The sequence below is a fragment of the Bufo bufo genome, chromosome 3 (assembly GCF_905171765.1).
Source record: "Bufo bufo chromosome 3, aBufBuf1.1, whole genome shotgun sequence".
NCBI classification, from domain to species: domain Eukaryota; kingdom Metazoa; phylum Chordata; class Amphibia; order Anura; family Bufonidae; genus Bufo; species Bufo bufo.
In genome coordinates, this window is record NC_053391.1 from 31,032,847 (window position 1) to 31,045,363 (window position 12,517).

At 43.9% G+C, this 12,517-nt stretch overlaps 1 protein-coding gene across 1 annotated transcript in view; it reads right to left on the minus strand.

The window, feature by feature from the left end:
* The window catches only part of TMPRSS3 (transmembrane serine protease 3), a 78,730-nt gene that overhangs the window by 45,052 nt on the left and 21,161 nt on the right, over positions 1-12,517 (minus strand). Inside the window, exons 5-10 of the mRNA XM_040422075.1 lie at positions 12,229-12,352; positions 10,864-10,992; positions 9,403-9,446; positions 6,704-6,875; positions 4,289-4,461; positions 2,031-2,126 (exon numbers count right to left, since the gene is read on the minus strand). Of these exons, the coding sequence (XP_040278009.1) occupies positions 2,031-2,126; positions 4,289-4,461; positions 6,704-6,875; positions 9,403-9,446; positions 10,864-10,992; positions 12,229-12,352 (738 nt within the window). The remainder of the gene's footprint in view (positions 1-2,030; positions 2,127-4,288; positions 4,462-6,703; positions 6,876-9,402; positions 9,447-10,863; positions 10,993-12,228; positions 12,353-12,517) is intronic.

Below are 12,517 nucleotides of genomic sequence, written 5' to 3' on the forward strand. Positions count from 1 at the left end.
CCTATGAACATGAAGGGACTATCCCCAAGCATTGTCAGTATGCTTGGGGACACCCTGTGTATTTAAGTCTTATTAAGCCTCTACTTTTGACACATTTCTGCTGGGATTTGAATTCACAACCTTCTACATTAAAGGCAAGAACCTTAAGCACTGAGCTGTAGAGTTCAATGTTATACTGTTGCAGAAAAACCTCATAGTAGTTTGTCGTGTATTATGTATTCATATACAGCAGAAGTATCATTTTATATTTTTTTACTAATTGTAAAAAAAAAAATGTATGGCACAAAATAAATATGTAATTACAAAAATATATATATATATAAAATGATAACTGATGTATATGAATGCATAATACATGGGAAACTACAACTGAGGTTTTTAGCCATAACTTATTCTTAGCGGTACTACAAGAAACTTTAGGCTAGCACATCCATATTCATAGTCACAGGTGCACATCCATCAAGCAAACATGGCTGATAAAAAAATGGCTGAACAACTTTACACATACAAACAATAGAGCTGAGAAATGGGGATCCTTCTAAATAAAAGTGGTCTTATACCTACTATATTCTCTGCAGTGTAACATTGAGCTCTATAGCTTAGTGGTTAATGTCCTTGCCATACACAGGGTGTCCCCAACAGTGAAAAGTTAGATTTTTTTGAAAAATGGAGCAAAACGTAGAATATGACCAAATAACACCTGTGTTAATCCACGCCAACCTTTCTAACTTGTGTAACTGCTATTTTTTGTTGGGGAAGGTGGCAACCCTAACAGCATCCCTGCACAGGACCTCTATAGGCCCGCTCTCCGCAGCAATTCCATATTCAGTCAGCGATATAAACGCCAGGACTCACTTTGGGAAAAAAAATTTTTTTTTTCTTTTCATCGTGATTTTCTGAACCCCATAACTTTTTTATAGTTATGTCTATGGAGATGTGTGGGGACTAATTTTTGGGCGGAACGATCTGTAATTTTTGACAATACCATTATGGGGTGTGTATGACTTGATCACTTTTTATTCAATTTTCTTCAGAGATAAAGTGATTTTAAATTTTTTTCTGTTGCGCCATTCACCATATGTGCTAACTTTTTAAAATATTTTAATAGTACGGGCATTTTTGCATGCAGCAATGCCCATAATGTTATTTTTTTTGTTTATTTTTTTCTTTTGGGGAAAGGGGGGGGGGTATTTGAATTTTAAAAAATGTTTATATTTGCAAAACCTTTAAACTTTTTTTTTTTTACTTTTTGTTAGGTTACCAAGTGGACCAGCAAAACTTGCAATAATCAGATTAAAACTTATACAGAATAAGGCCTCATGCACACGACCGTTGTTCTGGTCCCATTCACTTCAATGGGGCCGCAAAAAATGCGGACAGCGCTTTGTGTGCTGTCCGCATGCGTTGCTCCGTTCCGTGGCCCCGCAAAAAAAATATAACATGTCCTATTCTTGTCCGTTTTGCGGACAAGAATAGGCATTTCTACAATGGGCCGCCTGTTCTGTTCCGCACATTGCGGAAGGCACACGGGCGGCTTCCGTTTTTTTGCTGATCCGGAATCTGCAAACCGCAAAAAAACAGAACGGTCGTGTGCATGAGGCCTAATGGAAATTGCTCCATTATTCTGTATAGAAATTGCTCTACCCCACTATTGATTTTGCCCAGGGCCACATTTTGTCTAAAACCAACCCTGCATGCAACAGTCCATAAAACTCAGCTTCCTGGGGTCTTAGGGAGGATGAATAGGGATATCCTACGCTGACTGGGTTGTCCAAGATTAGAAAAACACCACTGCTTTCTTCCAACAATAGCGCCACTCCTGCCCATGGGTTGTGTCAGGTATTGCAACCCCACTAAAGTGAATGGGGTTAAGCTGCAATACCACATATAACCCGTGGACAGGAGTGGCGCTGTTTTTGGAACAAAGCAGACAGGTTTTTCTGATTCTTTACAGCCTCTTTCATTTCCATGTTGACCAGAGGTCTTATTGTGTTAAGTTACTAAAATGTGCAACGCCCCTTGTGAAGTACCTCCTTCCTCCGTGGCTCCCCATCCTGATATCCAGCAGATTTTACCCTCCGGGAAATCTTCTCCATAATTTGGAAGACAGATTGGTTGTATTAAACCTAATAATGAGAGAAACATAAGTAAAATTATCAAAAAAAAAAAAAAGTGTAATTTTACCTACTGACCATTAGGTGGCGACCTGAGACAGACTGATAATAAGTGCCCAGTGAAAACACATATAGATTAACCCTTTAATATCAAGCTTATTCAGGTCCAAATAACCAGACCCTATTTAGTTGTTTACTCTTAGGGGCAGTTTAAAGGGGCGATAATATATTTGGCGCAATTCATAACCCCCCCCCCCAACAATCCACACCTCTTTTTTAAGACAATTTTCCTGCTTGCTTTCTTGTAGAAACAGCAGATTAGTTCTATAGAAGAGAATGGGACTTAGCTGCAATACCAGACACAACCTGTGGACCGGTGGGGGGGGCTGTTTTAAGAAGAAAGCAGCCATGTTTTTTTTCTAATCCTAGACAAGCCCTTTAAATAATATTTTTATCTAAATTACACTAAGCTTTCTATCTCTAGGAGAGGCAGTTGTCATGGTTACCAAGGGAAGATTTATGTCTTTTATTAATAAAGAAGATTAAAATAAGGGCAATATATTAATGATATCCTACATCGTCATCAGGGTCACCCACTACACATTATAGTTATTTACAGTATTTTACTTTCTGTTGAGATGTATTTCTGGCCACAATATTTTAAAATTCTCTTTATCCAGCTTTAAAAGGGTGGTCCACTTTGGATAATCCCTTTGGAAGGGTTCCCAATCCTAAAATAGTTATGAGCTTTCCCCTACTGGTCAACTATAATCTGTGAGAAAATCTGGCAGCAAGTGTTCTGTTTTCCTACAGCTCCCCCACAGGAGAGATCAAGCATTACACAGTTCTTATTGAAATTAATAGGCTGTTTATGTAATACGTGGACACGCCAAGTCCTCCAAAATGAGAAATGTGTGCTGCGGTCCCTGTTGATCACCCATAATCAGTAGGAAAATCCACAAACAATTTCCCTACAGCTCCCCCACAGGGAAACTGAAGCATTACACAGTTCTTTTATGATGGTAGCCTGTGCCCACTGCCATTCCATTCTCTGTGGCAGGCACGAGCGCCACTCACCTGCCCTTCTGTTCCCAAGCTTCTGCACCCTAATCTCGCCCAGCTTATGGCTCACCAGACAGAGTACTTAAGGTACCCTCCCTTGTGGGATGGTGCCTGAGCAAAAAGTTTTTAGTCCACTAGTGTGCTGCAAAGGTGTGCTGTTTCTATGTTTGTCTGCCCATGTACTGACTTCTGCCTGTTCCCCGGATTTGACCCTTCGCTGCCTGACCTGACTTCTGCCTGTTCTCTGTTCTCAACCTGACCTCGGCTTCTTTCTCACTTTGCACATACTCTGCCTGCCCAGACCTCGGCCTGTCTCTGGCTACACGTTGCCTGATTCCTCAGTGCTCCTCACCAGTGTATCTTGACCCCTGTGGATCAGCAATCATTTAAAAAGAGATTCCTCCGAGAGGTAGAGGCCTGGTGGTTTTCCTGCAGCAAAGTCCAAATCCCTGTATAGGGGTTAGATAATACCCTTAGGAGTAGCCCCAAGCCAAATCTATTCAAGTGGCACAGTGGGTCCACACACCCTTCATAACAGTTCTTTTTGAAATTAATGGACTTTTTGTCTAATCCACGGACATGTTGGTTCCTCCAGAATGAGGAATTGATGCTGGGACCCCTAGTGATCAGCCACAATCTCTGAGGAAATATAGCAACAAGTGTTTAATTTTCCTACAGCTCCCCCACAGGTAAGATTAAGCATTACACAGTCCTTATTGAAATTAATAGACATGCTGAGTCCTCCAGAATAGGGAATAGGTGCTGGGGTTCCTGTTAATCATTTAGAATCTATGTGGAAATCCAGCAACAAATGTTCAATTTCCCTAGAGCTCCCCCACAGGAAAACCAAAGCATTACACATTTCTTATTAATGGCCTGTCTATGCAAAGCATGGCTTTGCCAGGTCCTCCAGAACAGCAAATAGGTGGCCTAGTTTAAGCAGGTAGATATTCATGTTTTATTCTACTGACTGGTGCAATACCAGACACAACCCAAGCCAAGAGTGGCGCTGTTTCTAGAAACCATCGGACTCATATTTTTTATAATCCCACATAACTGTCTTTTTATTATTCTAGTTGACACAGAATTCTGGTAAGAACATTGCAGCGTACCATTGAACGTAAAGGGTGTGGCCAGCTTCAGGAGGGCGATATCATTGGCCATGGAGCTTGATTTGTATTTGCTGTGGTATATGATCTTTTCAACCAGAACCGAATTAGTCGGAGGTTCCAGAGGTTGGTTCACCAGCCCGACCTGCACGCTCCATGATTCTGGAAAATACAAGCTGCAAATCACAAGGGAGAGAAGGCTCAGTCAAAGTAACATGGTTTACAATGGATTTATAAATCAGATTCCGTATCAGATGTAGCAGAGCTGAGAAGTTGCAATTAAAATGTTCCTTTTATGCTTCCCTTGAAAGTTTTGGGCCCCAATACAAAATCTGCAACAGGGCCCCCACCGGTCATGTTCCAGTTATAATACGAGTGACTTTAGGCCGAGAACAAAACGTATCGCTCTACTCCCCCATCAGTGAAAATAATATCGATGCAGCACAAAGAGATAGAAAAAGATGTGACTTTATATATAATTCTGCTATACATTTTCCAGGAAGTCAGCTACTCCCTCATTTCTCTTTGTCATAAAGCTCTGTCTGACTGTAAGGCAACTGGCTGCAGCAGGAGCCCTCCCCCACTGCTCTGCGGCCAGGAACACTGAACACATCAGCTATAAATGGAAGGTATTAGAAGGGAATTAAAGGAGTTATGTCAAGTTTGCAAGTTATCCCCTATTGTCACCACCAGACATCTGAGAAGCTCTGACAGACGTCCTTCAGAACCTCCTCCTTGAGGTTCCTTTTGTTTTGCTTTCATTTTCTCATCTCGTTAGCCTCTCTCAGCTGTCATGTAGTTGCACTGATTGCATCCCTTTAAATCCCTTCCCATACTGCATCACTTTGCGGTTTATACAACTTCCTGGAGTGTATACATGCTGGATGCTACTACTGAGTCTTCTACAGATAATTTTTGTTCATTCATTTGTATTATCATTGAATGCTGGATCCCAGGTGACCCTGACTCCCCCTGCATCGAGTGTAGGGAGCCGGTGGTCATGTCCCCTCACTATTATAGGGTGTTCAGGTGTTATACAGTCGAGGTACGAGGATATGCGATCATCTACCATTGAGATTTTTGCATAGGCTGAGCAGTTAGGGAGAGAGCCAGGTCTGTTGCAGGGCTATCCCTTTGGTTCCTTAGTTTTGGATCCAGTCAGTCGGATCTTCATTTTGTGTCTTCTAGTTTTCTGTATACCTTCCGTGACACCTATCCACAGGATAACAGGCCGATGTGACCCCCACCGATCCTGAGAACGGGGGTCCCGTTCCCCTGATCTGATGGAGCGGCAGGTCGAGCACTTCATTCATTCAATTTGGAACTGCTGGAGATAGCTAAGTACAGCAGTTCCATTGAGAATGTATGGAGCAATAGGGTGCGTGCTCAACCTGCCGCTCCAACAGATTGGGTGAATGAAAAGGGCCCCCGTTCCCAGGATCGGTGGGAGTCCCAGCAGTTAGACCACCATCAATCGGTTAGTTATCCCCTATCCTGTAGATAGATATAACTTGCAAACTTGGCACAACCGCTTTAACCCCCTGTATCCTCTGCATGACTGCGGTAGCTGGCATGCTGGCAGTTGTAGTTTTCCTACTCTTCTTCGATCACAATCTAGATCGCCTGTCCACCAGGTGAGCATAAAACACTCGGGTAGTGGGGCAGAAAACAATAGAAGTAACCTGAGTGGTGCCAACTGACAGACTTGGCCCTACTCCATCTGACAAACTCAGTTCTGCTTCATCAATACATTTGGAGATGCCCTGGTCTGCATTTCTGCTTATCAAAAATCATGGTGGCTCCAGGGATGGTCAATAAACGCCGAGCGCACTATAGCATCGGCGACATCAATATATTTCCTGCTCTTTATAGAACAAGGCGGCTGGGAGCATGAGATACCGAAGCGCGTGAGCATCCTCCGCAGTTCTCTTGGCCGTGCTAGATAAGCCTCCGATGACATTTCAATTAAAGCAGAGGATCCTATTATAGTTTTTTTCCGCCGTAATCTGTATATACGGAGCACTGAAAATAGAGAGGGGAGAGAGGGGCTGATGGGTGAACGGGGCCAGGACCTCCAAGGGTAGAAAACTAAAGAACAGGTGAAACATTTTTGTTTTAAAGCAGTTTTTAAAGATTTTTTTCCTTGGATAGTGATGTATTGGTCAGCTCAGATTCCAGACACTCCCACTGATCACTTGATTGTGGGGTCATGCTGATCGATTTGTCACAGCGCCATGCATTTGATAGTGGCCATGCCCGGTACTGCAGCTCTCAAATTGTTACGAGAAGTGTTATACTTAATCAACCCAGACAAATGCACTGACGATCAACAGTGGGTTCAACCTCTGATATTACGGCCAGTCGTATATAAATGCAAACCATTCGAGTGACGAGGCAAGATTTGGTGCATGCACTTACTCATATACACAGTGAGCGGCAGTAACTATCCACTGGGGACTGATGAGCGAGCCTCCGCACAGGTGTATGCCCTGGAACGTCAGACTGGCTTGCCAAGGCCACTGTCCCTCTGCAGATATGTTCCCTCCCACGATACGTGCGGATGAAGAATAACTGGGTCGATTTCCACAAACTGCAATTAAACCAAGGAATTAGTGTCATGGTGAAAAGGCAAAGCAGAACCTCAGTGGAACCAGGTTAGGGTTATTCACTTTAGAAAAAAGACGACTGAGGGGAGATCTAATAACTATGTATAAATATATCAGGGGTCAGTACAGAGATCTATCCCATCATCTATTTATCCCCAGGACTGTGACTGTGACGAGGGGACATCCTCTGCGTCTGGAGGAAAGAAGGTTTGTACACAAACATAGAAGAGGATTCTTTACGGTAAGAGCAGTGAGACTATGGAGCTCTGCCTGAGGAGGTGGTGATGGTGAGTACAATAAAGGAATTCAAGAGGGGCCTGGACGTATTTCTGGAGTGTAATAATATTACAGGCTATAGCTACTAGAGAGGGGTCGGTGATCCAGGGAGTTATTCTGATGCCTGATTGGAGTCGGGAAGGAATTTTTCTCCCCTTAAGTGGGGAAAATTGGCTTCTACCTCACAGTTTTGTTTTTTTTTTTGCCTTCCTCTGGATCAACTTGCAGGATGACAGGCCGAACTGGATGGACAAATGTCTTTTTTCGTCCTTATAAACAATGTTACTATGTTACTAAGGGACAGTATCAAGTTCTTCTATGAGACCTTTATTTCAGGGAAATTGCCAGAATCAAGAACACTGCTTCTAAGAAGCTTCATAAATCTAGACAGCAGAGTGATCGACAAAGTCACAGCTTTACAGAGCCTACTGCAGGTGAGGGACTATGGCTCAGACACCCATTACCTAGACCACTCCAAGGCCTGCCTAACTCCAGGCCTGTATTACACTGTGGACACCTATATCAACAAGTGCTGGTTCCTGTATCGCTGGTCCTGCTTCCTTCAAGGAGGGGAGTTCTAGTCCAGACAGAATGGATGTAGGAAGCACATGTCAGAGCTGCTGCTCCAAGGGACCGTATCTAGTTCCCCTGCGAGACCTTTACTCCAGGGAAATTGCCAGAATAAAGAACACAAATCTAGACAGCAGAGTGATCAGCAAAATCAAAGCGTTACAGACCCTGCTGCAGGTGAGGGGCTACGGCTCAGACACCTATCACCTAGACCACTCCCAGGCCAGCCTAACTCCGGGCCTCTATTACACCGTGGATACCTATATCGACAAGTGCCATTTAATTGCCACCTAACTAGCCACCATATCTCCTCATCTGTTGCCAGAAACTGCATTTTGTATGTATTGCTGCTGGATGGGCCACAAGATATATTTTGCAAGTAAAGAGAGACTATACTGTTTACTTCTGGCCTGATTCTTCAAACCACCTTTCCACTGTACTCATCCCCAGGGCACACAAAAACATAGAATAGAAAATCTTTTCAAAAAAGATTTTCCACCATTTTTTTTCCGAAAATCTGATTAATAGCACAGTAAAAGAAGAAATGTCTAATTTTATTTTGGCTTTGACTCCATTGATGAGAATTTTGACTTGGGTTGAAGGTAGGGTTGCCACCCAGCCAGTAACTCACTGGCCAAGCCGGTAATTTAGTGCCCCTGTCAATGCCGGTAATTTTTTCTACCGGCAATAATAATTGTCGGTATTTTCCTATATGGACTGTTACTAATGAGCGCTAATGGGGGCATTAGTATTACTGGGGGGCACTAATGGGGCCATTATTATTTCTTAGGGGCACTAATGGGGGCACCAATAATTCTGAGGGGCACAAATGGGGGCATTAGTATTACTGGGGGCACTAATGGGGGCACTATTAATTCTGGGGGAGCTAATGGAGGCAATATTAATTCTGGCGGGCAATAATTGGCGCATTTCTTAATTCTGGGGGGCACTAATTGGGGCATTATTAATTCTGGGGGGAGCTAATGGAGGCATTACTGGTGGGCACTAATAGGGGCATTATCAATTCTGGGGGGGCAGTAATGGAGGCATTAATACTACTGGTGGGCACTAATGGGGGCATTATTAATACTCGGAGCCACATTATGACATAGCGACTTAACACCCCATGTTAAGCAACGCCCCCCCCCCCCCCACAATTACACCCCCTATTGGGTGTGGCTTAACTTGGCCGGTATTTTTTGTTGGGAAAGGTGGCAACTAGTGTTGAGCGACTTGTGCTTTCAAGTTTGATGTACAAGGTTTGGGTTATCTAAGAATTTCGTTATGGATTCCGCTACGACAGTCCATGGTAGCGGAACCCATAATGGAATTCTTAGATAACCCGAACCTTGTACACCGAATTTGAAACCACACTAGTGGCAACCTTAGCTGAAGGCCTGAGTAATCTGAGATAGACTGGTTGCTAGGGACAAACTGCTTGACAACCTTATATAAAAGATTGTGGTGGTTGGGCAGTGACTATAGCAACCAGACTGTCAGACAGGATTGTTTAGCTTAAAGCTTTATTGACACTGAACTGACAACAGAGAACGGAAGCCTCTCAGGAGCAGTCATTATGCCACCCACCATATAATAGCATAGTCACGCTGTTCCAAAACATTTCCCATTATCTCCTGCACCCTCAGGATGATATCGAGTACTCACCCACACACTTTACTGTAGTGACATTTCCCGAGGAGCAGAATTCACTAGAAAAAGAAGAATTGGTGAACTGTGCAGTAGGGAAATGCAGAATTTATTGGCAGTCAGCCAGACCAAATACAATACAAAGGATAGGGAAAAATGTTAGCTGGGTGGGGGTGGGACCACGAGACCCCCAGCGATCTCTGTATTTTATCATATGATGAATATAACTGCACAACATTTAAAGGGGTTCTCTGATCTGGACAATCCCTACTTGTTAGGCCTCATGCACACGACCGTGCCGTTTTTTGCGGTCCGCAAACCGCGGATCCGCAAAAAACGGAAGGCGCCCCTGTTTTGCCTTCCGCAATTTGCGGAAAGGAACGGGCGCCGGCAATATAAATGCTATTCTTGTCGGCAAAGCGCGGACAAGAATAGGACATGTTATTTATTTTTTTGCGGGGCCGCGGAACGGAGCCACGGATGCGGACAGCATTGCGGCCCCATTGAAAAGAATGGGTCCGCATCCGAGCCGCCAAAACTGCGGCTCGGATGCGGACCCGAAAAACGGTCGTGTGCATGAGGCCTTAGAAGGGGTTCTGGAAAATAAGTTAATTACTGAGCGTCCCCCGGGTGGGACCAGCAGCGATCAGCTATTTCTTGGAGACCTGGCAATAAGTATTCAAATTCCCTGCAGCGCCACCACAGGTGGAGTGAAGCATTACACAGCTGTTGGCGGTCTGTGCCTGCTGGTGCCGCGCGCCCCTTCTTTTGCAGCATCTCCCTCCTTTGTTTCTGCCTTATGATATTCTACATCGTACGGCCACGTTGCCCGTACGTTGCCCCTATTGCAGCTGTGTGAACTCTGTGCTGCGGATGCGGACCCATTGACTTGAATGGGTCAACGATCCACAAAATACAGCAAAAGATAGAACATGTCCGATCTTTTGCAGATTGGAAGCCCAAGGAAACCCTCGGAAGCGCCTCCATGAGCTTTCGGGTCCATGCCTTTGCACCGCAAAAGATAGGACATGTCCTATCTTTTGGTGTATTTTAAGGATCCATTTAAGTCAATGGGTCTGCACCGCAACACGCCCACTCCCTGCCCTGCTTCACCCACTTTTTGGAAAGATGGAGCTCTAAACCGAAAAAAAAAGTTGCCTAATTTGTGCACAGTCATGGGGCGCTCCATACTGTGGCACTTTATGAAGCCAATTTTTTCTGGCTTAGGGCTCATGCACACGTACGTATTTTTCTTCCTTTTCCATTCCGTTTTTTAACAAGTCCGCATGCGGAATCATTCATTTCAATGGGGCTTAAAAAACAGAAATGACTCCGTTTCCGTTCCGTTTCTTGTCCGTTTTGCGGACAAGGACAAGCATTGTTACAAAAAAACGATGCAGCACGGACGTCACACGGACGTCAACCATTTTTTTGGGCGGCAGCCTTATAGCGGACTGAGGAACAGCCAGGGCTACTTACCTTCCCTGTAGAATCTGCTGTAGTAGTGTTTCCCGCATGTCAGGATTTGAAGATTTTGTGATGGACACAAACTCCCGTCTAAACCGTTCTTCCACCGCGGTCAGTGCCACAGAGCCGATGCTCACAAAACTGTAAGGTAAAGGTCCGGAAGATGAATGCAAAACTAATCAAAATCCGAGAAAATATCCGTTGAAAAAATAAAATAAAAAGTCATTAGCAGAATATTGGATTCTCACTCGTAACCATGGAACGAGATGGAATATTTAAAAGGAATCTCCATCTCACAAGATGTTTTTAGGTTCATTCTGTGCTGATATATAATACATAAGTCCCAAATCCCCCGAATAGACATAGATTTAAAGCATATCATTTTGCCTGCGGCCACCACTAGAGGGAGCTCACTCCTAACTGTGTTATGTATGTAACAGTATGCAGTAAACTCTCCAGCTCCCCCTTGTGGTGGCTTCTTGCAGTCAGAATGGTATGTTTTAAATCTGCAAGTAAAAATTTTCAGATTAGGCAAGTAAAGGCTCAACAGGAAGTCATCAGTGATGCAGCTGACAGCAGATTTATATCCTACATCTATTGTCACCTTTACTCAATGTATTTATCTCAATCTGCTCCAATATAAGGCATTCCTATCTTAAGGTGTTAAGCCCTGCCCCAAAAAACATCAGCAACACCCCTGTCTAATACAAATTTGCATAACCATCAGGAATATTGAAAACTATATTAAGCACCATGAGGGAGGTACAACGACTCCTTGTGCCAGTATAGTGCCTATATAGCGATCCTACACGGGATGACATAGTGTATGCCACCATATCAAAAATAAGTCATAAAGAGAATTTTAAGAAATACTGTATCCTCGCAAATTCAGGCTATCCCAATTTCAAAAAAGGGTGGGGCTTATGCAGGCTTTGCCCAAGAGTGGGTGTTCCTAATTGGTTTGGCCATTGACAGGGTGAGGCTTAAATGCCCCAAATTTAAAAACAGAGGTGCAGGAGAGTCTACAGACACCCAAGAAGTCTACAGACACCATAATACAGTAACATGTATGAGCCCTTATTCTTCTGGGCATGGACATTCTGTCATCTAACCTTCACGCAGCATATGTCATGTGACCTTCACGCAGAATATGTCATGTGACCTTCATGCAGCATATGTTCTGTTGATGCTACCATGGCAACCCCAGAGCAAGCGTAATATTTCCAGTTAGGGGATCACCAAAAGGTATAGATTGGAGTTGTCATCCAGAATGTAGTAAAGAGAGGTCATCTACCCTCTCCAGTAAACCCAATCTTTAGACAGATTCAAAAATGTCATAAAAGAGACAAGCGCATGCATAACTCGAATCCTAATTACCTTGAAAACCCTAATTGCTTACATGTCAAATTCCCATACAAGCTTTTCCATCCATCAGAGCAGACGGTTTTCCAGGAGCCGGCGGCAAACGCCTGCAGGATGCCGATCCGGCCGCTAAGCCGCACTACAACAGATTTCACAAATGCCGTTACTGTCTCATAAATGTTTAGTGTTACGCAACGCATGGAGAGAAAAAAGCAAATAAGTTGGTGTACTGGTCAATGAAAGGCCCTTTTTGTAGGCCCATGTCTTCACATAATGATGGGCCAGAAGAAGACAACCCCACTGG